Below are 27,646 nucleotides of genomic sequence, written 5' to 3' on the forward strand. Positions count from 1 at the left end.
GCTAGGGAGAGATCCCACAACCTACTAGTTAGTGCACAACCACACACCAGGAGGGAGCTACGTGTACAACCATCACATCTGCTAGGCAAACACCAACCCAGGGTCCCACAATCACACCCTACCCCCTTGCAGATCAGATCCCAGGAACAGTCACCAATCCCTTTAAGGGATCCTTCCAACAGGGCAAATCCGGAATCCACAAACAGCCCTGTAACCACCACTTAACCCGCTATCTCTTCCCCCCATCAGCAGCAGACTTTACCCAGCACCGGGCTGACTCAGCCCTGCCCAGCGCAGGCCTGATTGGCTGGAGACACAGATAAGACCTGGGCCTAGACGCCATGTCTTCAGGTGCCTGCGTTTATGTATACTTCTGCTGTGCCCACAGACACGCGAGCACGGAGGGTGACATGGGGGTGGGGTGGGAGATAAACACGGACCAGCAGCCATCATCCCGTCCTGGCGCAGCGGCGGCTGACGTCAGACACCAAAGTTCAGCCGTGTGACTAGAACCACATCTAGACACCCAGCCTACAACGCTGTCTCTCACATACACACAAAGGCCTCTGACACGCTCACAAGCAGGGACACACACATACATAAGATCTGCACACACGCAGCCACACCTGCATCTGCCATGCCCAGTGTGAAGGTAGTGTTTGCACAGCCCGTCCTTTCGCCAGAGTTCAGACACGGTTGACACCCCAGATCCCCCCTCCACACACACACACACAGATGTGGGAGGTGCCACGCCCATGGGTGCCCCCCCATACAGATGTGCAGGGGGGTGCCCCGCCCAGGAGTGCCACCTCCAAGGCCGCTCTAGTCATCATTACACCGGCCCGGAGCTGGCACCAAGCTGGCGGCACCGGCCCGGGCCTTGGCTCAGCTCTGTTCACACGGGGACGTGGGGGCACACTGGGGTCCCCTCCCGCTTGCACCCCCAGCCACCCCAGAGTTGCCCCCCCCCACTGTCGCCCTGTAACGCAATACCTCCCCACCAGCAAGCCAAGGCAATCCCGGGCCTGGCCGCGGGTCCCCACCCGCAGCGCCACACCGCCCCCGGGGCGCACGGGCTCCCACACCCCCGCGTTTCCCGTCCCCGCTTGTTTTTCTGGAAACTCTGCTCTTCCCTTCTCCCCCCCCCTCCCCTCGCGCGCGCGCGCGCGCGCGGCCGGAAGTGCTCGCTGTATTTTTAGCCTCTCTGGTTTCCGCCCCTTTCTCTCTCCTCCAGCCCCCACCTCGCCCGCCCCGCGGCCCTGCGGCCCGCCCCGCCCCGCCCAGCCCCTTCCCCACCGCCCGTCATTCCCGAGGGGTTTCCCGGCCGCCCGGCCCGCGGGCTTCCCCGCTGGCTGCCGTCGGGGGTGGGAGGGGGAGGGCCGGGAGACAGGCCGCCAGACCTTCCTCCTGGCCTGGGCACCCCGGGCTGGGGGTCCTGACCCCTTATCTAAGGGAAGAGGCTGGGGCCTGGACCCTTGGGCCTGAGGGAGGAGGCTGGGGCCCAGATCCTGGTGTCTAAGGGAGGAGGCTGAGCCCTGGACTCCTAAAATGTGAGAAGGAAGGCTGAGGCCTGAACCCCTGGCTCGGAGGCTGGGGGGGGGTCCTGACCCCTAGGTCTGAGAGACCTTGATCCCTGGGTCTGAAGGAGGAGGCTGGGAGCTGAACCTGTGTGGCAGGAAATGGAGCTTGACATTCTGCTCCCTGGATCTCACAGTCTTTTTTTTTTGGGGGGTACACCCCCCAACAACCCCTTGGAGGGAGGCCCAATCGCCAGCCTCCCTGTCCTAGTCTCCATGACTCAGCAGAGGGGAGGAGAGAGAGGGGAGGGAGGGGAGGCCCCGGCTGAGTCAGGGGTGGGAATTTCTCGGTCTCCTGGGAATCAAATCTGGCTGGGCTCAGCCATGATTGGAACCAGAGCCAGCGCCAACGCCAAGACCCCGAGGGCTCCTCCCACTTTTTTGGTTGGATCCCACCGGAGGCTCTGGGGCAATTTAGAGGCTGGGCAAAAGGCAAGTTCCCTGCGCCCCTCCCACCCTCCCCCTTTTTCCTCCTGTTGTCCCCAAGGCTGTGTTTACAGCAGACCAAGAGCCCTGGTTACCAGAGAGGAACTGGGGTGTCCGGGCCCAGCCTCCCCGTCATGGCTTCCAGGAAGGCCCCCTCCCCCTTTGGGTCTGTGAGTCACAGGCAAGCAGGAGGCCGCAACCGTGCCAAGGCGGCCTGTGGCCCGCCCAGCTCACGGGACCAACCCCCGGAAGGTCCCTGCACCCCTGAAAAGCCTCTCATCAGGATTTCCCCCTCTCCTCCCTCAGGCCTAAGCAAATCAGCCAGGAGCCTGACCTGAATCTCCTCACCTCAATACAAGCCCTCCAGAAAACGCTGCAATGTCACTGTTTTGTGGCAATAACTTCTTCCTCTTTTTTTTTTTTCCCCCTTTTGCATTCAAAGCCGGTCATCTCATCCAGATTCCCATAGGCAAATGAATTCTCCCTGGCCAGGTGGTACATACCTGTAATCCCAGCCACAGCAAGAAACTGAAGCTGGAGGATCCCTGAGGGATAGGCCAGCCTGAACTACATAGCAAAACCTTGTCTCGGGGAAAAAAAAAAAAAAGGTTTCGGTAAGCTAGGGAATGATCCTGGAAAACTTAAACTTTGGTAACAGCATTGTCGATTTTTTTTTCCCCCCTTAACATTGAGGATGGCTTATTTCTCCTTAACAGTGTAAAGTTTGAGGACCACAATGGCCCAATTTGGAAAAGACAGTCCCTTAAAACCCTTACTAAACCTAGGCATCAGTGGCTCACCCTGAAATCCTAGCTACTCAGGAGGCTGAGATCTGAGGAAGGTGGTTCAAAGTCAACTGTGGCAAGAAAGTCTCTTATCTCCATTTAACCACCAAAAAGCTGGAAGTGCAGCTATGGCTCAAATGGTAGAGCACTAGTGTACCTGGAGTTCAGCTCTCTCTCTCTCTCTTTCTCTCTCTCTCTCTCTCTCTCTCTCTCTCTCTCTCTCTCTCTCTCTCTCTCTCTCTCTCTCTCTCTCTCTCTCTCTCTTCTTAGCATGCTCCCTTCCTAGTCAACACTAGGCCCACCTAGCAAAGGCAGTAAATAATCAACGTCCAACCTCCTTTTCCTTGGGATGGCACTTCAATTGGGCAGCTACCGCCATCTAAGGCAAAAGAGTCCCTTAGAGTGACTTCCAGGTCTGGGCAGTTGCAGAACCTCTTATCTACTATTTGGACAGCAGCCATAAATCCTCATCTGCCATGATGAAGCCCCTGGCCCTCAGGTCCACACCAGGATCTCCACCTCCTAACCCCTCCTAAGCCTCCTAGGTAATATAGATCACCCCAGACAATAGCCAGCGCTGCTTCTCACTTCTCCCTTGTGAGAAGGGGTCTTGCCGGCCCCTTTCCCAGCAATACACTTTTCTTTGTTCTCTGTACCTGTTGTTCTCCGTACCTGGATGTCTGTGTGGTTCTCTGGCAAAGTCTAATAATCCTTGAACAACCCTCTCCCAGGCTCCTAGGATTGTCTTTCTGAGAAAGTGTTTGTTATTGGGGGGGGGGTGCAGGAGGAATGAGCACCTGCTCTGGGGTTTGAATTCAAGCTCTGCCCTTACACTTTTTGCTCCAGGCTAGAGCTCTATCACTTAATCCACTTCTGGCTGGGGGGGGGGTGTAGTTTAATGGAGATAAGAGACTCAGAGATGCTAGCTCAGGCTGGCATTCACCTGTGATCCTCCTATCTCAACCTCCTAAGTAGCCAGGATTACAGGCATGAGGCTCTGGCTCCAGGCCCCAGATTATATTATTATTGTTATTTTATTATTATTATTATTTAATGTGGTCCTGCGCTGCCCTCAGCCCTCCAGTTCCCTCACTTCCCACCTCCTCCTACTTTGTGACGCCCCCTCTCTGTTTTAGTCTCTAGGTGTGTGTGTGTGTGTGTGTGTGTGTGTGTGTGTCTTGCATTTTTCCCTTTCATTTCTGGCCTTTCTCTCCAGTTATGTCATTTCCCCACCCTAGTCTGTGGGTCTATCACACACGCCCCTTTGGACTCTGCCCAGGTTGATCGTCCAGGGAGCCCTGGCTTCCTGCCCCGCCCCCCACCTCTGCCCCAGTTCCCTTTGCTCTCCAGTCTCCAACCTTGAAAACTAGGCAGACGTGCCTAATACAAACTCCCCCCCCCCCCCTTACACACATACAACACCCCCTCCCCGGGCCAAATTCAGGGTCAGCTAGCCGGGGGCGGGCGGAACTAGTAAGTGGCCTGAGGGGCTGGGCCGCGGGCGCGCGTCCGGGAAGCGCCCCCTTGGCCCCGTCGCTGGCCCCGCCCCTTCGCCAAGACCACGCCCCCTCGGCACCGTATAAAAAGCCGGCGTTCCCAGTTGCCCCTGCTGCCGGTCTACAGCGCTGGGACTTTTGGCTTTCTACCGTTCCCCGGCCACTCGCGCCAACCATGGATCTCTCTGCCCTCTTCGAGGTCAGTATCGATCGCCAGCATTCCTGGGGAGCCACACTTCCAGATGACTCTCTGGGGCGGCTAGCTTGGGGCAGGGGGTGGGGTGTGGACAAGAGCAGGGGGGGGGATGCCCTATTTCCCCTTCATCAGACCTCAAGCCTGGTTACATTTTGGAAAACTGAACCTGCCAAGTCCTGGGGACGGAGTGGGAGATCTCGGCCCCAGGCCCTGGATCCCAGGGGATGTGTGCAAGGGAAGAGGCGCCAGCTCAGGGCTCAGTAGGGTTATCTGGAGGCCGAAGTGGACCCTCACACCTGACTCCCCCTTAAATTGCTGAGGGCGCGTTTGTTCTTCTGATTTTGTTTATTCTGTGTGGCGCGGAGGGGTCCCAGTGTCAAGGGTAGGGGTGGGGCGTTGACTTTGGCCTCTGATCTCTCCGTTCAGAGATTTCCTAAAAAAAAAAAAAAAAAAGTCCAAAAGAAATCCGGGCTCTAGGATCAACTTTGTTTTCGGTTGTGAAACTATTGGGAGCCTGGTACTCCATCGCATCCGGGGGAAGGGGGGAGAAGCCCCAGAGGTTCAGAATTGGGGAACACTGGTAGTGTGACTCTGGACACTCGCCTTGATCTATCGGGAGGAGAGCTGGGGATTCCTCGATCCTTCCGGATTGGTTTCATAGGTGGATGGGAGCCCTTGTTCTGAATCACCGGGGAGCTTGGAACCCTTTTGGGTTTGTGAGATTGGGTGGGGCTCAGGCCGGGGAGCCCACAAACCGGACTGGCAGGCTTCTGCAAGTGTCCTGCAGCTGGGGCGGGGCGGCACCTTGGCCTTTTCTCCTTCGGGTGTCCTAACCAAACCCTGTTCCCAACAGAGCCTGCCGTCGCTGAGCCCCGCCGACCTGCTTTCATTAGACCACGGAGGAACGGAGTCTCCGGGACTCTGGAGCCTAACTTCATCCGATTCCAACTTATCTGAGGTGGTGGGTTCTCACCTGCCTGGCCGGTCCACCAGCCTGGTAGAGGGCCGAAGCTGTAATTGGGTGCCCCCACCCCCTGGCTTTGCACCCCTGGCTCCTCGCCCGGGCCCTGAATTGTCACCCTCACCCACATCACCTACTGCGACTCTGACCACCTCATCCCGCTACAAGACTGAGCTCTGCCGGACCTTCTCAGAGAGCGGGCGCTGTCGCTATGGGGCCAAATGCCAGTTCGCCCATGGTCTGGGTGAGCTGCGCCAGGCCAATCGCCACCCCAAGTACAAGACAGAACTGTGCCACAAGTTCTACTTCCAGGGCCGCTGTCCTTACGGCTCCCGATGTCACTTCATCCACCATCCCGAGGAGGACCTGGCCGCCCCAGGCCAGCCGCACATGCTACGCCAGAGCCTCAGCTACTCCGGCCTGCCCATGGGCCGCCGAGGCTCGCCACCCCCTGGCCTGGTGGACCCTTCCTTGTCCTCCTGTTCCTTCTCGCCCTCCAGCTCCCCGCCACCCCCCGGGGACCTGCCACTTTCACCCTCTGCCTTCTCTGCTGCTCCGGGGACCCCTGTAACTCGAAAGGACCCCGCCCCTTCCTGCTGTCCCTCTTGTCGAAGGGCCACTTCTGGCAGTATCTGGGGGCCCGTGGGGGGCCTGGCCCGAAGCCCCTCTGCACACTCCCTGGGGTCTGACCCAGATGAGTATGCCAGCAGTGGGAGCAGCCTGGGGGGATCCGACTCTCCTGTCTTTGAGGCTGGGGTCTTTGGGCCACCCCAGCCTCCAACAGCCCCCAGGAGACTCCCAATCTTCAATCGCATCTCTGTTTCAGAGTGACAAGTGCCTTCTAGTTAATTGATCTGGAAATCAAGGAGGAAGATACTTGTGGGGACCTGAGGGGGGGGCGGGGAAAGTGGGGGAACACCTCAAATCGAGAGGTCCTCCATCCACATTCCAAAAATGCATTAACCTGCACCCCCTAATGATGCCACCTCTGGGGCAGGACCCCAGTGCCCAAGCACAGTGTTTTCTGCTGTTAAGGACAACAGTGTTTTCTGGGATAACTAAAGATGTAGCAGATTTGAAGGAGGCAGTGAGCCCTCCTCCCCTCCCACCCCAACTCTGGTCTCTTGGGATTTTATGTGCTGTGAAGCTGGCCCTCACCACCCCTCTCCCATTCTTCCCCAAGGTGTCCCCTGGGGACAATCCTGGTGCTCAAAATGTCTCTCAAGCGCCTAGCCAAAGCCATTGCCAAATTATTCCTCCCATACTAACTAGTGGGCTCCCCCTCCTTTTTGTTTTTTATTTATGACGACTCTTATTTATTCTAATAAGATTTTATAGTATTTATATATATTGGGTCGTCCGATTCCCTTGTATTCTTTTTCTAATATTGGAAACAATGATATTATTGTGACAGTGCTATAATATATAAAGTAATATATATATATTGTTACTTTGAAAGTCTATTTTTGTGTGTGTGTGTGTGTGTTGGAATTTTTAAATAAAAGGAATAAAAGTGGAAGCTGGCTTTCTTCTGTTGGCTTTCAGCGGGAAGGGTGGGGTGACAGTTGGGGTGGTTTTTGTTTAGTTTTTTTAAGGCCTGACCTCCAAATCTTATCCAGCGTTGAATCGCCTAGCCGCTCTTACCTGGCAGGAAGTGACGTCACCAGCCCGGCGATTCACCTGAGGGGGCGGGGCCAGGTGAGATCACCCAGGATGGAACCTGGAGAGCCAGTTCCGGGGCTGCTTGGGGCGGGGACGGGGGCCGCGGCCGGCACATTTCCGTCCCCACGGGGGCCGGGGAGGCGGGGAAGCGGGGCGGAGGGTACAGAATGTGCTGGATCGCCCGTCCCGGCGGGCGGGGGCGGCCGGCGCGGAGGAGGGGTCACCCCCAAACTGACATCCTGGGGCGGGGGTGTGTGGGGGGTGGGGATCCTCTCGGCTACAGTCTCGGCTTACAAAAAAGTCTGGAGGTGTCAAACTTTTGGGAAAAGTTAGCAGGGGCGCTTTAAATAAAAGTTCCTAGTTTTGCGGAAATCTGGGCTCTCTGGATTCTCAGGCCACGTCCCCGAATCTGATGGGATCCGGGGGGAGGAGGGGGAGGGTGTCTGGGTCTCGGACCCCATTTCCCCCGGGATCAGGGCTCGGGGTGGAGGGGGGGCCGGGCGGGGCGCGGGGAGCCGCGTCGCCCGACCGTACAAGGCAAGAGGCGTCGGGAGTCATCCCCGGCCAGAGGCGGGGTGCGCCCGGAAGCCGCCCCGCATCACGTCAGGGCGCGCGCCCCGCCCCTGGCTATCTTCTCCTCCCCCTGGCCCCCCTCCTCCCTGCCTCCCTCCCCGCTCACTTCCTCTTCCTCACCCCCTGGTCCCCCCAATTCTTCCCCTTCCCCCCTGCTCTCCTCTCCCCTTTGCCTGCCATCCTCCCCCCCTCCCCAGCTCACCCTCTGTGGTACCCTCTTCCCCTGCAGCTCCTCCCCTCCCCTCTCCTGGGGCCTCTTCTCAGTCTCCCCATTCCCCTGGCCCACTCTGACCTTTGGTCTCCTCTTCCAGGAAATGGCTGGCTTCCCTTTTGGGAGAGGGTTTAGGAGACAGAGAAACAGAAACCCAGAGACCCAAAGGCCTGGGGCCCAGGTAGTTGAGTTTATTTTTAGTGTTTCCCTAGATGTCCTTTCTCCTGAGTTCAGGGACTACACTTGGCTGGGCGCCCACCACCTCTCAGCGCTGGTCCTGTCTTTAAACAGATCTCCTGGCTCCTTCTAGAAACAAACCCCTGGCTGCAATGGAGCTCAGTGATATGAGAACTTCGTTTAGCATGTGCTAGGTTCTGGGCTGGATTCCTAGCACACACACACACACACACACACACACACACACACACACACAGAGCTGGGCACAGCTGCCTGTCATCCTAGCTACTCAGGAAGCTGCGATCGGAGAATCAGGGTTCAAAGCCAACCCCGAGCAAAAAAGTGGTGAGACTCTTATCTCCAATGAACTACTCAGAAAAGGCCGGACAGAGGTGGTACTGTGGCTCAAATGGTAGAGCACCTAGCCTTGAGCACAAAGAAGCTCAGGGACAGCACTCAGGCACTGAGTTCCAGCCCAGGACTGACAAACAAAAACCAAAAACACGAACAAAAAACAAAACCCCAAACACCCGTACCTCTCAAACCCGTACCCCAGAGTCACAGCAACTTGGTTTGATCCAACTTCAAAATAGATCCAGAAGCACAAATAGATCTGTAGTATACCCTTCAGGCCCAAGCCAAGGCCATTAGCCCCATCCTCCTCAGAACTTCCCAGTTAATCCTTCCTAGTTCTGCTTCCTTCCCTAATCTCCTTCTTGGCCCTCTGTAGCCCCACCCCCACACCCCACACCCCACACCCCACACCCCAAACCTAAGGAAGCCTCTTAGGATACCAGAATCAGATTACAAAAATCAAAGTCCAAAGTCCTGACCACTGAACACAGCCAAGTTCCCATCTCCCCTCCCCCTGTTCTCTCTGCTCTAATCACCTTGGCCTAGCTTTTCTACCACTGCCACAGGACCTTTGCACTGAGTAGCTCTTCTGCCTGAAAACACCAACCCACCCCAAGCTCCTCATTATAGTCTCTGCTCAAGTGGCCACACCACCTCCAGTTTCCCATCCTCACCATCTTAGAGTTTATTTGTGACATTTACCACCTGAAGGATTGACTCCCATCCTATTTTCCCGGGTGCATACAGATACCAAGCAACCCACCAAAGGTAAGTGCAGACTGCCTGACTTCAGCAGGACAATCTATCTAAGCCAGGCTGTAACCATCCCATTGTGGGTACAACCAAAAAGCCCCCCCCCCCCCACCTCCCTTGACCTAGTGGCTTTTTCATTAACCTCTGCCTCCTTGCTCAGACCTCATCAAACCCAGCCCCTGGGTCAGCTCTACACAGTCTCTTAGCTGTGGGAAAGCTGTGTCCCTCACTGCTCTATCAATCAACAGTCCTGGCCCTTGAAAGATCGAGTCCAGCCTGTTTCCTTCCTTTCTCCTCCATTTTCCTAACACCAGCTAAAATATAAAATGTGTTTAATGTTTACCTTTATAGCAATCTACCTCCATAGAGAAACTCCTGCTGTCATCTACTGAGATTTGCACGTTCAATTCCACGGCCAGCACATGTCGAGAGGCGATGTTGCCCCCTGGTGGCCGACATGTAACGGCACCATTCCACACCACAAAACAAAATGTAAATGAAAACGTCCCTTTCCTCTAAGTGGTGCATTTTGGTTGATTTACGACGTGAAAAAGTTAACACGAATGAGAAAGCTTAAAAAAAAAAAAGAAGACTCCAGGTTAAAAGAATAAAAGCCTAGTGTGGTAGTGTATACCTAGAAATAAATCTAGACACTGGGAAGACTGGCAAATTCCTGGACAGCTTCGGCAAAAACTCTGTCGCTAGAGCAAAAAAAAAAAAATCAAAAATCACAAGAGCAGAAACAACAACGTAACAGAAAAGAGAAAACCGTGTCCCAAGGAGGGGAAAAAATCAAAAAGTGCTCCAGGTGAGGATCGAACTCACAACCTCGGCATGGCTCCGCCTAGCACTGTCTTATAAGTACCGCGCGCTAACCGATTGCGCCACTGGAGCTCCGGCCGCACCCCTCCGCCACGGCGTCCTTCACTTGCGGGAGGCCACGTGACCTCTCTAGACAGTTCCGCCCTGTGTTGCATATGTAAATAGAAACGCTTCTTGTGACCAATCGGAGAAAGAGCACGACCAGTTCCGGATTCTCACGCCTCGCCAGTCCTTTGCTGTAAAAGGGAGAAAAGTCTCCGCCGCGCTTGGAATGTGGGCTGCGGCCTGCTGGAGACCCCGCCCATCGATCTCATGAATATACATGAACCAAGGAGGCGGCGCCTTAACCCTTTGTTGGCGGGCCGGCCGGAAGGCGGCCCCTCCCCCTCGCGGGCGGGAACAGGATGTGAGCCGGGGCGGCCGGGTAGGTGGGAGGGTGGGAGGGGGAGGGTTGGGAAGCTTTGGGTGACCGCCCCCCATCCCACCTCGGGCACCTAATTCTCCCGGCCGTGGCTGTGGCGCGATCCCCACTACGGATCCCGGGTGCGACCCATCATCCCAGGGCCAGAGTCTCGGACCTGGGGATCCGGAATCGCCTCAGGACGGCTTGAGAGAGACCTCCAAGTCCAGGCACCCCGCACCCCACTTTGAGGACCTCGGATGCCCAGCGCCCCCTCCTGGAAGATTGGGGACCCCTGGAGGCCGATCGCCCGTCCAGCAGCATCCAGGACTTTGCAGAATCCGAGTCCCCCAAAACCGAACTTCTCCCTCCCCACCCTCGACGGGCGAGTTGAGAATAACTTGGGATCGATCTGGACCTGTAGCGCCCCAGTCAATCTGTTTTGGGGTGTGGCTCCTCCATCACTTCCAGAAGACCCAGAACTTTGCGATCCTGGCGCTCCCCGTTTTAGGATGATTTCTGCTTGCTCTCGGCCTTAGGGGGGAACTCAGGAATCCGGGCCCCCCCTCCTTCCTTCAAGAATTTGGGTCCCCAGCGACCCGCCCCCCTCCCTCTCCCCCCCCCCAACATCTGAAACCACAGTCGAAATTCGCAGCATCCCTTCCTGAGAACATCAAGAAACTCGGCCGAGAGGATCTCCGGATTCTGGAGAACCCCAAGTTCACCACCAGCCCCCCGCCACCATCACCACCGCGAGTCGGGGTACCGCGTGGGGGGGGGAGGGCGGCTCGCAGCCCGGGCTCCCCCGTTCCGGAGCTGGCGGCGCGGGGCCCCGGGGCCGGGGGAGGGGGCGGCGCCGCCGCCGCTGAACAATGAGGGGGGCGTGCCGGCGGGGGGCGAGCGGAGGCGCCGGCGGGACCGCGGGTGGGGTGGGATCCGAGGAAGGGGGGAGCTGGGGGGGGAGGTAGAGAGCCCGGGGCCAGCGCCCCGGCAGCGCCGCCGGACGGGGAGGGGGGAGGAGGAGGGAGCCGCGCGCAGGACCCCGGCATCCGGTCCCCCCACCCCCACCCAGCCTCCGCCTTCCCCGGGGACCCCGCGGCCTCCCGCCCACGGCTTTTCCCAGCTCTGCCCCTGGGCCTGGCGCTCCCAGCCAGAGCCCGAACGTTCCCAGGATCGCTGATACCCACCCCCACCCCGGGCCCTCCCTCACCCCCCCTCCCCCCCCACGGGGACTTCTCGCTGCTGGGACTCTGGCTTGTCTTCAAGCCCCTTTGTCTCAATCTTCCCGTCATTTTCCGTAGGTTTTTTCCTAGTCCTTTGGCGTGGGTTTCCCTCCTAACTGATTCCCAGGGGTCGCTCTCTTCTCTCTCTCCCCCCCTCTTCCTCCCTCCCTCCTTCCCTTCACCCCTCTCTCAGTGGATTTAAACCAACTTCCTATTAAGTAACCCTGCATCTTGGTGAGTTTGGGTTGGCCCCCTTGGGGGGAGAGGGTGATGGTGGTGTTTTCCACAGGCCGCTGCTGTACCCCTCAGCCATGCCTGAGGGGGCTCGGGGGCTGAGCCTGGCTAAACCCAGCCCCGGCCTCCAGAGTGACTGCCCAGCTGTGTGCCACACTCACGCAGGTGAGTATCTCACATTGGGAGGGGGGAGAGGAGGGCAGTCAAGGTAAGGATGAGGAGCCCAGGCGCTTGGTGGCTCACCCTTGTAATCCTAGCTACTCTGGAGGCTGCGATCGGAGGATCCTGGGTGAAGGCCAGTCATGGCAGGAAAGCCCTTGAGACTGTCATCGCTCATTAACCAGTAGAGAAGCCGGAAGTGGTGCTGTGGTTCAAGTGGTAGGACAGCAGCCTGGAGGGAATGAGCTCAGGGACAGTGCCCAGGTCCTGAGTTCAAGGCCTACCACCAGCACAAACACACACACAGAAAAGACAGAATGTCTAGCTCTACCCTACCTGGCCCAATGCTTATTCCAAATCTTGGCCTCCAGAGGGGGGAGTCCTGAGCTGAGAGAGGGGAGACCCCCCCCCACCCACTGCTTACAGGCTGTGGGAGTCCAGTCTTGGGAGCTTCTGGAGGCGAGCACAACTAAACAGCCATAAAACCTTAGGAGAAAGGAATTTGGCAGAAAACAAGGAAGTATTCTGTGCGCAGGGCGAATGGTATGTGCAAAGGCCCCGAGTAGCTGCCTTAAATAATTACAAGTTGACATGCGGTGTGGTCATGGGAAAAGATCTAGCCTGAAGGAAGTCTGTCCTGGTCACAGTGCACAAAGCGAAGGTGTTTGGACTTTAACCTGAAGGCATGAAGAGGAGTTTAGCCCTTTATGTTGACAGGTCAGATGGACAGATTCAGAAAGATCTATCTGGTTGATACTCGGAGGTGAATTACAGGAATGGAGAACAGAAAGAACACTCGGGTAGTTGATGGAACTAAATTATTTATTGTTGTGCGAGTACTGGAGCTTAAACTTAAGGTCTCAAACTTTTTTTTGGGGGGGGGGTTGGTTGTGGGGCCTGAACTCTGGGCCTGGGCATTGCCCCTCTTGAGCTCTTCAGCTCAAGGCTAGTGCTCTACCACTTGAGCCACAGCGCCATTTCTGGCTTTTTCTGCTTATGTGGTGCTGAGGAATCAAACCCAGGGCCTCATGCACACAAGGCAAGCACTCTACCACTGAGTCACCTTCCCAGCCCCTCAAACTTATTTTTTTTCTTGCCGGTCCTGGGGCTTAAACCCAGGGCCTGGGCACTGTCCCCTGAGCTTCTTTTGTTCAAGGCTAGCACTCTACCACTTGAGCCACAGCTCGACTTCTGGCTTTTTTGCTGATTAGTGGGACATAAGTGTTCCACAAACTTTCCTGACTGGGCTGGCTTTGAACTGTGATCCTCAGATCTGAACCTCCTGAGTAGTTAGGATTACAGATGTGAGCTATGGGCGCCTGGCAGGGTCTCTGACTCGACTTTTTCACTCAGAATGCTGGAGCTCTACCACTTGAACTATGATTCCACTTGTACTTTGTTTTTTACCAATCCTGGGGCTTGAACTCAGGTCCTGGTGCTGTCTCTGAGCTTTTTTTGCTCAAGGTTACCACTCTACCACTTGAACCATAGCTCTGCTTTCGGCTTTTTTGGTAGCTAATTGGAGATAGAGAGTTTCATGGACTGTTCCGGCCAGGGCTGGCTTCAAACCACCATCTTCATATCTGAGTAGGATTACAGGTGTGAGCTACTGGCATCTGGCCTACTTCTAGCTTCTTATTGGTTACTTGGAGTTAAGAGTACCTCAGATTTGTTTGCCTGGTCTGGCTTTGAACCAGGATCCTCAGATCCTCTGAATAGCTTGATAAGACTGAATGAAAGATAGGGCAAGCCAGGCACTTGAAATCCTAGCTACTCTGGAGGCTGAGATCTGAGACTTGTGGTTTGAGCCAGCCTGGGCAGAAAAGTTCCCATGAGACTGATCTCCAATTAACCACTCAAAAATCAGAAGTGGTGCTGTGGCTCAAGTGATAGAGCGCTAGCCTTGAGCACAGAGAGGCCCAGGAACAACACCCAGGCCCTGAGTTCAAGCCCTACAATTGACAAAAAGTAAGAAAGACTAGGTAGTGGGAGGGAAGGGAGAAGGAGGGACCACCAGGATGGGTGGGGGCATTGGAAGGAGAAAGCCTGATCTCCTCCCCATTCCTGCAGCCCCGGCCATGGCCTCTCCCCGAGGTTCTGGGAGCTCCACCTCTCTCAGCACAGTGGGCTCTGAGGGAGACCCAGCCCCGGGGCCTACCCCAGTCTGCCCATCCTCCAAGCCAGAGCCCCTGCCAGGGCCCCCCATCCGCCTGCACCTGTCGCCCATGGGGACCCCAGGTTCAGCAAAACCCTCGAGATTGGAGCGTGTGGCCCGTGAGATCGTGGAGACGGAGCGCGCCTATGTCAGGGACCTCCGCAGCATTGTGGAGGTGAGGTGCCAGCATCCTGGGGGTGGAGGTGAGGGGCAGTGGGAAACTTTAGGCCAGACCCCGAACCCTAATCATTAACACACGTGATTTGCCCCACAGGATTACCTAGGGCCCCTGCTGGATGGCGGTGGGGTCCTGGGGCTGAGTGTGGAACAAGTGGGCACACTGTTCGCCAATATCGAGGATATCTACGAGTTCAACAGGTCAGGGGTGGGAGGGGGGAGGTTGAGGGATCCTCTGTCTTGGTTGGTGTAAGTGACACCAGACCAGGATCATCCTGGGGAGATAGGACCCAGAGTAGGGGTGAGTGCTTACAGCGTTGAGATGAGGACCTCCCCACACTGGGACAAGAACCAAGGGTCAACATGGGGGGAGTCTAAGTATTAGATCTGGCCTCAGGGCTGAATCCGAGAGTCCCCTGGAGCCTCAAGGCCATGATCCATGGAGCATTGGTATGGTCAGTGAACTTTCCCAGTTGCCAAGGAAACCATATAGACATGGAGGGCTGAACGATGCTGAGGATCCTGCCTCACAGTGCACGGTTTTAGGGTTGCAACAGGTCATTGTAGCTTCAGAGCTGAGAGTGGTGATTGGTGACTCACGTCTGTAATCCCAGCCACTCAAGAGGTAGAGGCAAGAGGAACAACAGTTTGAAGCCAGCCTAGGCAAAAAAAAAAAAAAAAGGGGGGGGGCTTTGTCCTAATGACTAGAACTTAAAAATAAGAACTTCAGGGGCTGAGATTGTGGCTTGGTGGTAGAGTGCTTGTCTAGCATGCATGAAGCCCTAGGTTCTATTCCTCAGTACCACATACACAGAAAAAGCTGGAAGTGGTGCTGTGGCTCAGATGATAGAGTGCTAGCCTTGAGCAAAAAAAAGCTCAGGGACAGTGCCCAGACCCTGGGTTTAAGCCCCAAGACTGGGGGGAGGGGGGGGCCGGGGGAAGGAAAACCAAAACTTGAGTGTGGCTCATGTGGTAGAGCACTAACCTAGCATCCAGGGGGCCCTGGCTTCGGTCCCTGAGTTAGTAATCAATGAGTAAAAGACTTATAAACCAGCTGCCAGGGGCTCACGCCTGTCATTCTAGCTACTCAAGAGTCTGAAGATCAAGGTTCAAAGCCAGCCTGGGCAGGAAAGTCTTATTCCCCAGTGAGCCACCAAAAAGCTAGAAGTGTATCTGTGGCTCAAGTGGTAGAGCGTCAGCCTTAAGCTCAAAAGCTTAGGCACTGACAGCTCCCAAGCTCTGGGTTCAAGCCCCAGGACCAGCACCAAGAAAAGAAAAACTATAGTATAGGTTGTGGGGAGATCAGAATAGTCCCCTCCTCCAGGCCATGAAACTCCCCTCCTCCCTCCAAACTCATGCCAGCTAGGAAACGAAGCCTTCAGTAACATTCTAGCCCCTTTCTCTGGATCAGCCGTCCTCTTGTGAGAAACTAGTGGCCATCACTATTACCCACAGTGCTCTTTGGTGTCCTCCCTGTTTGGAGATGGAGATGATGGGGGGGGGGGGCAGTCCTCACCCTTCCCCTCCCCCACAGCGAGCTCCTGGAGGACTTGGAAGGCAGCAGCAGTGCAGGGGGCATCGCCGAGTGCTTTGTGCAGAGGGTGAGTGTGGGCCGGGGAATGGCTGGGGGTGGGGGAGTAGACAACCTCTCAGGATGGGGCCTGGACTACAGAGGGCAATGGGAAACTCAGACCTGGTCTGGTGTCTCCCTGACTCCTCCCCTGTCTCCCTGACCCCCCTCCCCAACAGAGTGAGGATTTTGACATCTACACCTTGTACTGCATGAACTACCCAAGGTGAGGGGTGGACAAGGAGTCCCTGATGGGCACCAAGACAGTGCCCAGGACTCAGGGGCCTCCCCTCTGACCCACCCAGTCACACACTGAGCCCTGAGCCCTGCCAGACCCTCGCTGCCAACCCCGATCCTGGCCACTCGCTGACCACCCCCTCCCAGCCCTGCCTCCTGGAAGCTGCCGGGCCCTGCTGATGGGTGCTGTGCCCGCAGCTCCCTGGCCCTGCTCCGGGAGCTGTCTGTGTCTCCGCCAGCTGCCATGTGGCTGCGAGAGCGCCAGGCCCAGCTGCACCACTCACTGCCCCTGCAGAGTTTCCTCCTGAAACCCGTCCAGCGCATCCTCAAGTACCATCTCCTGCTGCAGGTCAGCTGTGGTCCCCGGAGACGGGCACTGGGCAGGGATCGGGGAAGGTCCCATCCATCCCCACCTTTGGGTGCACAGACCCTAGCCCCTTATAGTTTTTTCTTGCTTTTTATATTTTTTTGTTTTTGTCGGTTGTAGGGCTTGAACTCGGGGCCTGGGCGCTGTCCCTGAGCTCTTCAGCTCAAGGCTAGTGCTTTACCACTTGAGCCACAGCACCACTTCCAGTTTTCTGGTGGTTCATTGGAGATAAGAGTCTCATGGCCTTTCCTGCCCTGGCTGGCTTTGAACTGTGATCCTCAGATTTCAGCCTCCTGAGTAGCTAGGATGACAGGCGTGAGCCACTGGCACCTGGCTCTCACTTGGTTTTTATCCACTGGAGACTGGTGCTCTACCACTGGAGTCACACCTCCACTTCCAGCATTTTGTTGGTTCATGGGAGAAAAGAGGGTATTTTCTTTTTTTTTATTTTTTTATTTTTATTTTTTGCTGTTTTTTGGTCAGTCATGGGGCTTGAACTCAGGGCCTGGGTGCTGTCACTGAGCTTTTGTGCTCAAGACTAATGTTCTACCACTTGAGCCACAGCTACACTTTGGGATTTCTAGTGGTTAATTGGAGGAAAGAGTCTGATGGACTTCCCTGCCCTGGCTTTGAACCTTGATCCTCAGATCTCAGCCTCCTGAGTAGTTAGGATGATAGGTGGAGCCACCAGCACCCGGCTAAGAGTTTCCTGCTCCAGCTGGCCTCAAATGGTGATCCTCAGATCTTAGCCTCCCGAGTAGCTAGGGTGACAGGCATGGGACACTGGCATCTGATTGAGCTTCTCCCTTTACCTATCTCTGTCTCTCTTCTTCCTCATCCTGTGTGCCTGGCGGATGCCTCGCAGGAACTAGGTAAGCACTGGGCTGAGGGCCCGGGCACTGGCAGCCGGGAGATGGTAGAAGAAGCGATTGTGTCTATGACCGCCGTGGCATGGTACATCAATGACATGAAGCGGAAACAGGAGCATGCAGCTCGCCTCCAGGTGGACCTGGGGGTGGCCAGGCTGGCTGACTGAGAGAAGGGGGGTACAGTCTTGGAGGGGGGGATGGGACTGGGACAAGCAGATCCCTGTCACTAACCTCCCCATCTTGGCCTGTCCATGCTTGGGCCTGGCTCTGGGCCTGGGCGTGGGTCCCAGCAGGAAGTGCAACGGCGGCTGGGGGGCTGGACTGGCCCAGAGCTCAGCGCCTTTGGGGAGCTGGTGTTGGAGGGAGCCTTCCGAGGGGGCGGCCCCCGGCTGAGAGGAGGGGAGAGACTGCTCTTCTTGTTCTCAAGGATGCTGCTCATCGCCAAACGTCGGGGACCAGAATATGCCTACAAGGGTCATATCTTTGTAAGTCTGGGGATGGAGGAGCAGGGGCCACACCTGTAAAGTGCTTTCTGCCTCCACCTCCACAATGGGAAGCAAAGCCAGGTGCAGTGCCTCACATCTACCATTCCAGCTACTTAGGCAGAGAGGGGAGGATCATAGTTCAAGTTCAGTCTTCAAAAACAGAGGGGGCTGGGAAGGTGGCTCAGTGGTAGAGTGCTTGCCTAGCATGCACGAAGCCCTGGGTTCCATTCCTCGGTGCCACATCAATAGAAAACGCTGGAAATGGTGCTGTGCTCAAGTGGTAGAGTGCTAGCCTTGAGCAAAAAGAAGCTCAGGCACAGTGCTCATGCCCTGAGTTCAAGCCCCAGGACTGGCCAAATAAAGAAAAATAGAATCACCCGTGGTGGTCTATCCCCTACCTCTTATTCTAGCTACTCAGGAGGCTGAGATCTGAGGATCAAGGTTCCAAGCCAGCCCAGGCAGGAAAATCTCATTAACTACCAGAAAACTGGAAGTGGAGCTGTGGCTCAAAGTGGTAAAGCACTAACCTTGAGCAGAGAAACTTAGGGACAGCACCCAGGCCCTGAGTACAAGCTCTATGACTGACAGAAACAGAAAAGTGCTAGAAGCCAGGCCAGGGTTTGGGAATGTAGCCCAGGGTTGGAACACTCGCCTCACATGTAAGCAAGGTCCTGGGTTCCATTTCTGGAAAAGTAATCACCATCCAACTAATAAAGCGAGATCAGCGGGCAACAGGAGTCATCAGCTGTGAGCCGAGAGCTTCTGGGAACCTGGATTTATCCCCAGGAGAGGTCTCCGTGGGGGAAGAGAAAGGAGGAGTCTAGAGAGGTGTCAGCTTGTCTTTCTCCCCTCGCAGTGCTGTAACCTGAGTGTGAGCGAGAGTCCTCGAGACCCTCTGGGGTTCAAGGTGTCCGATCTGACCATTCCCAAACACAGGCATCTGCTTCAGGTGAGCGTGGGGTGGGCATGGCTGGCTGGGGCCCCGCCCTCACCCCCCCACCCCCAGACCTGGCTCCTAGCTCCTTAACTGCACCTCTAGGCCAAGAACCAAGAAGAGAAGCGCCTCTGGATTCACTGCCTCCAGCGCCTCTTCTTTGAGAACCACCCCGCCTCCATCCCTGCCAAGGTACATCCCCTGCCATAGCGGGGGCACTCAAGTACAGAGGGTCTTCTATCCAGGCTCAGTGGCTAACGCCTGTAATCCTAGCTATTCAGGAGATCTTAGGATCAGGGTTCAAAGCCAGTCCAGTCAGGAAAGTCCATGAGACTCGTCTATCTCCAATAAAAGTGACTCAGAAAAAGCCAGAAGTGCCAGGCACTGGTGGCTCTCATGCCTGTAATCCTAGCTACTCAGGAGGCTGAGATCTGAGGATCGCAGTTCAAAGCCAGCCTGGAAAGGAAAAGTCTGTGAGACTCATCTCCAGTAAACCACCAGAAAACCGGAAGTGGCGCTATGGCTCAGGTGATAGCGTGCTCTCCTTGAGCTGAAGAGCTGAGGGACTGAGCCCAGCCCCAGAGTTCAAGCCCCAGGACCAACAAAAACAAAAAAAACAGAAGTACTGCTCTTGTGGCTCAATTGGTAGAGTGCTAGCCTTAAGCAAAAAGAAGCTCTGAGACAGAGCCCAGGCCCTGAGTTCAAGCCCCAAAACTGTCGCCAAAATAAAATAAATTACGCTGCTTTTGTGCCAGTCCTGGGGCTTGAACTTAAGACCTGGGCACTGTCTTCCTTGAGCTTTTTTTGCTCAAGACTGATCTCTACTACTTGAGCCACAGCACCACTTCCAGATAAAAATCTCACAGCTTGCTTGCCTAGAGTGGCTTTGAACCTTAATCTAGGATGATACTCATGAGCCACCTGCTCCGGGCACATCCTAGGTTTAAATTCCAGCTCTGCCAAGTCTCTGTTGTGGGCTCTTGGACTCGAACCCAGGACTTCACTCATGGGAGGCAGGTTCTCCAACCCTTGAGCCACATTTCCAGTCCTTTCATTTCCCTTCTCTTGGCCTTAATGTTCTCATGTGGAGAGATGATTCAGTTTACCAACTAGCACTGTGCTAAGGATTCCCAGTCAACCATCTTGAACACAAGCCCCTCACTACCCCATCCCCAACTGCACATCCTGGTGTCTTTCAGGCAAAGCAAGTTCTTTTGGAAAACAGCCTTCACTGTGAGTTGGGGCCTGGGGCTGGGGGCACGGGCAAGTGTAGGTAAAGAATCCTGCATAAGCTCACTCCCCCAAACTGTTCCCTACAGGTGCTCCAAAGAGCAAGCCTGTGTTTGAGCCCCCTACACCTCCCCTTGGGTCTCCCCGGCCTCGAGATGCTAGAATTTTCACCCCTGGCCGAAGGAACACAGGTAAAAAAAAAAGATGGAGCCTGGGTATTCATTGTTCCTTGTTACCCTGGGAGCCTGGTACCTGCCTCATGCTGGATTCTGCCTGATTCTTCCAGCTCCATCTCCTGGGCTCTCTGCCAGTCGCCGTGGCTATAGGCAATCTGGTAAGTAACCCCAGGGGAAACCCCTAGAGCCTACCCCAGGGGTTCTAATGACACCTGGCTCCTTACACTGCTGTTCTCCTCCCTAGAACCGCTGAAAGACCCTTATGTCACGTTCCCACAGGACGGTCAGTGATGGGTCCATGTCTGTCCATCTGTCTGTCTGTCTCTTCCCCCAGGGGAATGCCTGCAATGAATGGGTGAGGTGGGATTGGGGGAAGGGCCTCCCCCCCCCATATAAGGAATAAATCTTATTCTTACAGCTCATTAAATCTTTTCTTTTCTTCCTCTCTCCATCCCAGCAAAGCCTAGATTCAAGGTAAGAAATACCCCAAGACAAAGTTTTGGGGACCTCAGACTCCTGATGGAGAAAGGAACTTAGGGTCCAGGCTGTTGGGAGTCCACAAAAGAAAGGGGTCTAAGCTGAGCTCCATGACATACGCCTGTAATCTCAGGTACTCAGTGATAGGAGGATCATGGTTTCAGGTCCCCTGGACAAAAGTTAGTAAAACTCTTATTATAAAAAAGCTCTAGGGCTGGGAAGGTGGCTCAGTGGTGGAGTGCTTGCCTTGCATGCCTGAGGCCCTGGGTTCCATTCCTCAGCACCACATAAGCAAAAAGAAAAAAGCCGGAAGTGGCGCTGTGACTCAAGTGGTAGAGTGCTAGCCTTGAGCTGAAGAGCTGAGGGACAGTGCCCAGGCCCAGAGTTCAGGCCCCACGACTGGACCCAAAAATAAAATAAATAAATAAATAAATAAAAAGCTCTAGCCAGGGGGCCAGAAATGTGGCTTCGTGGTAGAGTACTTGCCTAGCATGCATGAAGCCCTGGTTTTGATACCTCAGTACACATAAACAAAAAATAAGCTAGTGGTAGAATGCTAGCCTTGAGCAAAAGAGGCTCAGGACAGTTACCAGGCCCAGAGGACCAGCAAGAAAGAAAAAAAAAAGCTCTAGCTGTGTGCTGGTGGCTCTTGCCTGTAATCCTAGCTACTCAGGAGGCTTACATCTGAGAATCACAGTTCAAAGCCAACTTGGTCATAAAAGTCCCTAGGAGACTCTTATCTCCAATTAACTACTCAAAAACTGGAACTGAGCCGGGCCTGATGGCTCACACTTATAATCCTAGCTACTCAGGAGGCTGAGATCTGAGGATCACAGTTCAAAGCCAGCCCGGGGAAGGAAAGTCCATGAGACTCTTATCTCCAATAAACCACTAGAAAACTGTAGTGGTGTTGTGGCTCAAGTGGTAGAGCACTTGCCTTGAGCTGAAGAGCTCAGGGACAGTGCCCAGGCCCAGAGTTCAAGTCCCACGACCAAAAAAAAACAAAAACCTGGAACTGGAGCTGTGGTCCAAAGTGGAAGAACACTAGCAAAAAGAGCTCAGGGAGAGCGTCCAGGCCCTAAAAGCCAAAAGACTGGAGACATGGCTTATGTAGTAGAGGGCTTGCTTAGAAAGCAATCTCTAGTACTTAAAAAAAAAAAAAAAAAAAAATTTTTTTTAAGTTTAGGGGACCAGGTGTCAAATATCTCTTATGTGTTCTCCTTACTCAGGAAGCTGAGATTTAAGGATCACAGCTGGTCAGCAAAAAGCCAGAAGTGGAACTGTGGTTGCCCAAGTGGTAGAATGCCAACTTGCAGCTCAGAATAAGTTCAGGGCCGGGCGCCAGTGGCTCACGCCTATCCTATAATCCTAGCTACTCAAGAAGCTGAGATCTGAGGATCTTGGTTCAAAGCCAGCCTGGGCAGGAAAGTCTGTGAGACTCTTACCTTCACTAAAAACCACTAGAAAACCGGAAGTTGCGCTGTGGCTCAAGTAGTAGAGCGCTGGCCTTGAGCTGAAGAGCGCAGGGACAGCACCCAAGCCTAGAGCTGAAGAAGCCCCATGACCAACCAAAAAAAAAAAAAGTTCAGGGACAGTGCCCAGACCCTGAGTTCAAGTCCCAGTACTTGAGGGAGGGAGGGAGGGAAGAAGGAAGGAAAGAAGGACAGAGAAGAGAGAAAAGGACCCTTCTGGCTCTCACCATCTCCCCTTTTCACAGCATGATGGCAGTGAAGAGGAACTTTACCCCTCCTCAGAGCCACAGCCACCAGTTCCAGCTTCTGGACCCCGGGAAGACCTCGAGGACCCTGGGCCCCCCTCACTGGACCCCTCAGGGACTTCCATCACCGAGGAAATCTTGGAACTGCTGAGCCAGAGAGGCCTTCGGGATCCAGGGGTGAGCAGGGCATCTATCACTGTGGCATTTTTGTTGGTGGTGATGGTGGTCGTGGGGCCTGAACTCTGGGCCCGGGCGCTGTCCCTCAGCTCTTGAGCTCAAGGCTAGTGCTCTACCATTTGAGCCACAGTGCCACTTCCGGCTTTTTCTGCTTATGTGGTGCTAAGGAATTGAACCCATGGCCTCATGCATGCAAGGCAAGCACTCTACCACTGAGCCACCTTCCCAGCCCTGCCTGTTAGCTTGTTTTACTCAAGACTGGTACTCGGGCTGGGAAGGTGGCTCAGTGGTAGAGCACTTGCCTCACACGCCTGAGGCCCTGGGTTCAATTCTTCAGCACCACATAAGCAAAAAGAAAAAAGCCGGAAGTGGCGCTGTGGCTCAAGTGGTAGAGCACTAGCCTTGAACTGAAGAGCTGAGGGACAGCGCCCAGGCCCCACGACCAGACCCCCCCCAAAAAAATAAATAAATAAAAAAGACTGGTGCTCTACCACTTAAGCCAACCACTCCTGACTCCAGATAACTTTTGGCATCTTTCTTGTGTCCCCTATAGCCAGCTACCCATGACATTTCCAAGTTCCCTGGAGATATCCCAAAAGCCCCAGATGACAGCAAAGCCCTCACATCCTTGCCCAACAGAGAGTCTTCAGAAGAGGAGATGGAGGAGGAGGAAGAAGAGGAGGAAGAAGAGGAAGAACCGGAGATGGATGAAAGGGAGCCTTCTCCACTCCATGTCTTAGAGGAACTAGAAAGTTCCAACACAGCTGACATGCCGGACATTGCCAGCCTTCCCAAGGTCCCGGATGTTCACAGCCTCCCTGACATTCCTCAAGTGCCCTGCTTTCCAGCCATAACTAGTGGCTCTGATGTCCCCAACCCTTCCTCTGTCCCCCATGACTCCTGGCTCCCAGGACCAGAACTCATCTGTGCCAACGATCCTGGAAAACTGGGAGATCCCTCTTCAGGAAGCAGGACAGGGCAGGAGGAAGTGAGAAGATTTTCATCCCAAACTTTCCAACCCCAAGATGTCACTCAAGCTCAGGGATTTGCGGATGAACAGGAATTCCGCTCCTGCTCAGAAATCCGGAGTGCCTGGCAGGCTATGGAGCAGGGTCGTCTGGCCCGGCCCGGCTTCCCCGAGCCTCTCTTGATCCTGGAAGACTCTGATCTTGGTGGAGGCAGTGGCAAGGCAGGAGCCCCACATTCAGAGCGGGCAGCGTCCCGGGTTCGAGAACTGGCCCGGCTTTACAGTGAACGCATCCAGCAGATGCAGAGGGCTGAGACACAGGCATCCATCAATGCCCCCCGCCGCCGACCACGGGTCCTGGCCCAACCTCAGCCAGCCCCCTGTCTGCCCCAAGAGGAGGCTGAGCCAGGTGAGATCTGCTCCATGGTAGGTCTGCAGAGGTGGCTTGTCAGAGTCTCAAGCTTGCCTAGCTATGCACCCCCCCCCTTCCCCAGCCCTTTTCCTTTTCAGTTACTTTTCAGGTAGAGTCATGCTTTTCGTAGTTGGGATTACAGGTGTGTGCCGCTGCACTTGGCATTAATTTTGTTTGCTTTGCACACAGGGTCTCCGCCTGCCTTTGGACACGTGCTAGTGTGTGAGCTGGCCTTCCCTATGACCTGTTCCCAGGAATCTGTCCACTTGGGCCCTGCTGCTCTGCTTCAAACTGCCACCCCTTTGTCTAAGGGAACCCACCTGAGTGGCCAGAGCCTAGGTGTCTCAACTGTACCTGAGCAAGACCATCTAGACAGCCACATTCAGCCACCTCCCTTTTGGCCGGAACAAGGAGACTTCAGGAACCAGCCTCCAGCCCCATCACCTTTGCCCAGTGAACAGGACAGCCCTGCAGATGTCCAGTGTCCAGATGTTTCAACTTGGTCCGATCAAAGCCAGTTGGGAAGCCAGGTTTCTCTGCAGAGAAGCTATTCTGATGTCACCGATTCAGCTTCCACCTCATTGGCTGAGCAAGAAGAGCCACCAGAGAGCCAGAGCCCAGCCAGCTCCCCAGGAATTGAGCAGAGAGAATGCCAGGACGATCAAGGCCCAGCCTCTGTTTCTGACCCAGCCACCCACCATGTGCCAACACGTGGGAGCAGCGTGGACCATGAGATCCCATCAGCCACCCTACTGCCCTTGTCAGATGACCTTGCAGAGATTTCTTGTCCAGGTGCCTCACCTCTGCTGGCCGCTGGAGGCCACCCGAGCTGTCCAATGTCAGCCGGTGCGTCACCTTTTGGCTCTGAGGATCTCCCAGACGGTCAGGATACAGGTGCCACATTGTTACACCAGCCACAAGACCTTAAGGACATTGGGGTCCAAGATCCCCCACCTTTGCCCAAACAAGAAGCTCCTCCAGACTCGTGGGCTACTGCTGCCACCCCTCTGCTTCAGGGGAACAGCCTCACAGACACACAAGCCCCCCAACCCGCTACACCTTTGTTGGATCAACAGAACTGCCCACACAGCCCTATTCCAACCGTCATGTCTTTGGCTGAGCAAGAGAATTCTCCAGATCATCTCCACCGGTGGTCCCCCCCGGTTCAGGCCACCATGGTTTTATCCAAACCTGGAGGCCCCTTGCCCTCTCCTATGACAAAGTCAGAGCCTGCAGACTCGACCCCACCCTGCAGCCCCCCACCCCCGACCCGTCAGCTCCTGGGCCCCAATGCCACCGCCCTTTCCCGATATTTGGCCGCCTCCTATATCAGCCAGAGTTTAGCTCGGCGGCAGGGACCTGGCGGAGAGGTCTCCTTAACTTCTCGGGGTTCCTGGTCCTCTTCTGCTCCCACATCCCGGGCGCCATCCCCACCCCCCCAGCCCCAGCCTCCACCCCCTCCAGCAAGACGGCTGAGTTACGCAACCACCGTCAGTATCCATGTAGGAGGCGGAGGGCGGCTACGACCAGCTAAGGCCCAGGTCAGGTTGAATCACCCTGCCCTTTTGGCCCCCTACCCAGGAACTTGGGGGCCTTCCCAGAGCCCAGGGGGTGGCTCCTGATATGCTTTCACACCTGTGAGCTTTCACACAGTCAGGACAATCAACCAGAATACCATCCATGTCCTCTGAACTCCACAAACAACTCTAGAATGTGTCTGGGACTTCCGGGCCCCTTGGGATGTCCTTCTTCTTCTGACCTCCATAGATGCACAGAGAATGGAGAAGGAGATGTCACATTTCTTTTGTGAATTAATGCATATGATGAAATGATGTGCGGTTGTCCCCGTTCTGGAAGTGGAGGGAGGTGATGTGATCAGTGGGAAAGGGGGCTGATGTTAACGGGGGCAATGGTTCTGGAAGCGTGGAGAACTTCAAGCTCTTTGGAGAATTATCCAACATTGGGGCTGCTGGAGTTTGGAGTGTGGTTTTAAGGGGGTTAGCATTGATGGTTATCCAGGAAGGTTCCAAGTTGAGCAGTCTTGTTCAAGTTGGGCATGGTGAAACATACCTGTAGTCCCAGCTACTCAGATGGCCGAGGTAGGAGAATCACTTGTGTCAATCTGGACTTTTGAGGTCAGCCATGGCAACAACTACTCTTGTCCCAAGGAGAAACCCCTTGAGATTTGTTCCCTCAGCAGTCCATCCACTTCATGGTATTCTGCCACTGTCCATCTGTTCCTCTCACCCACTTGGCCTTTTTGTGAGTATGTGTGCTGGTTTGAGGCCTTGAACTCAGAGCTTGGGTGCTGTCCCTGAGTGTTTATGCTCAAGGCTAGCACTCACCACTTGAGCCACAGCTCCATTTCAGAGACAAGTCCATATTAACTCTTGAGGCATGCCAGGCTCCAGTGGCTCTTGCCCACAATCCTAGTTACTCAGGAGGCTGAGGTCTAAGGATTTCAGTTCAAAGCCAGCCTGGCAGGAAAGTCTGTGAGACTCTTTATCTCCAGTGAACCACCTAAATATTGGAAGTGGGACTATGGCTCAAAGTGATGAAGCATTAGGCCTTAAGTAAAAAATGCTCAGGAACAGCACCCAGGCCTTGAGTTCAAGCCCCAGTACTGGCACCAAAACAAAACTTAAGGCAGTCCAGGTTTGGATCTTTGGGGAAGTCTGTCCCCACATTAGTCTGATTTCCCTTGGCATCCCTCTCCCTTCCCCTCCTTCCCCCTGCTTATGAAATGTTCCAGTTCTTGGGCCCACCCACTTGTTTGGGCCCTTCTATCATTCCTCAACATACTCCTACCCCCTAACAAAATAATTCAGCCCAGAGACAAAAGTCTTTTATGTGAGGATCTTTCTGCCCCACCCACCAATGGTATGCCCACTTTAGGACATGATTTAAGCAGTGTGTTTGAAGCTTGTGGAACTTTCCCTGGAATTCTATGCCAGCTGCCTCCACCCCGGGGTTGCCTGGCCGTACATCTCAGCCCCAACCTTTCTGCTTGGTGGGTGATTTGGCTCTGTGGGCTTCTGGGGGGTTTTCTTGCCTTGTAAAATGACAACATTATCTGCCTCCAGGAATGATGTTGGCATGCTCCGGGTGTGTGAGCCACTGCCCAACAGGGCCTGAACATCTGACTCACCAAAGGCATTGTTTAAATCACAGTTCTCCTCAGATCTGCCCCCCCCCCCCGCCATAGCAACATCCTACTCCCCCCGCCCTGAAAACTTGGAAAGCAAGGGCCTAGGAATCTGAACTTCAACTGGCTCATCGCAAAAGATCTGAGCCTAACTGAACGCTTAGCAGTACTCAATCCGTATAAGCTCATTCATATATATATATTTTTAATGGTCTTTACCTCTTCCCCTTCCTAAAAGGAAGAAGGCAATTTTTTTCTTTTTTGTGATGCTCAGGACTCTACACCCCCCCCTTTCCCCCAGGCTCCTAGCCTCCTGAGAGTGTTTTTCATTCACTGTAGAGGAAATTGAGGTACAAACAAGAGACTTGCTCAGCCTTTCACCTGTACTGAGATACATCCTAGAGCTTGTCTCCAGTGCCAAGGCCCTTTGTTGCCCCCCAAGGGTACAGGAGGAAGAAGTCTCTGGAAGCTCCTTCAAGTAGAGCAGCCAGCCAGCACAAGGCTGGGATTCTAGAAATAGCTACTGGCATGTGTTTTGTGGC

At 54.9% G+C, this 27,646-nt stretch overlaps 2 protein-coding genes and 1 non-coding gene across 3 annotated transcripts; 2 read left to right on the forward strand and 1 right to left on the reverse strand.

Annotated features, from left to right (window-relative positions):
- Positions 1–4,383: 4,383 nt before the first annotated feature.
- LOC138812662 (mRNA decay activator protein ZFP36-like) lies at positions 4,384–6,948 on the forward strand. The gene is made up of 2 exons (XM_070000731.1): positions 4,384–4,483; positions 5,334–6,948. Exons 1-2 carry the CDS (start codon positions 4,460–4,462, stop codon positions 6,270–6,272), a joined length of 963 nt encoding a protein of 320 aa, XP_069856832.1. The 5' UTR covers positions 4,384–4,459; the 3' UTR covers positions 6,273–6,948.
- A 3,023-nt stretch (positions 6,949–9,971) lies between these two features.
- On the reverse strand, positions 9,972–10,065 carry Trnai-uau (transfer RNA isoleucine (anticodon UAU)). Its single transcript has 2 exons — positions 10,028–10,065; positions 9,972–10,007 (listed from the first exon to the last, which is right to left on the reverse strand). It is a non-coding gene; the product is annotated as a tRNA-Ile (tRNA).
- Positions 10,066–11,676: 1,611 nt separating this feature from the next.
- LOC138812668 (pleckstrin homology domain-containing family G member 2-like) lies at positions 11,677–25,791 on the forward strand. Its single transcript, XM_070000745.1, is given in 20 exon segments — positions 11,677–11,690; positions 11,906–12,015; positions 14,080–14,339; positions 14,439–14,542; positions 15,876–15,942; positions 16,091–16,137; positions 16,347–16,497; positions 17,381–17,518; positions 17,678–17,869; positions 18,726–18,818; positions 18,909–18,995; positions 20,003–20,036; positions 20,123–20,224; positions 20,320–20,367; positions 20,454–20,492; positions 20,667–20,683; positions 22,404–22,580; positions 23,134–23,956; positions 24,149–25,530; positions 25,532–25,791. Coding segments are annotated over 19 exon segments (3,918 nt in total). The 5' UTR covers positions 11,677–11,690; positions 11,906–11,927; the 3' UTR covers positions 25,601–25,791.
- Positions 25,792–27,646: the final 1,855 nt, after the last annotated feature.

Source organism: Dipodomys merriami, unplaced genomic scaffold, assembly GCF_024711535.1.
Source record: "Dipodomys merriami isolate MVZ:Mamm:240054 unplaced genomic scaffold, mDipMer1.0.p SCAF_106, whole genome shotgun sequence".
Classification (NCBI taxonomy): Eukaryota; Metazoa; Chordata; class Mammalia; order Rodentia; family Heteromyidae; genus Dipodomys; species Dipodomys merriami.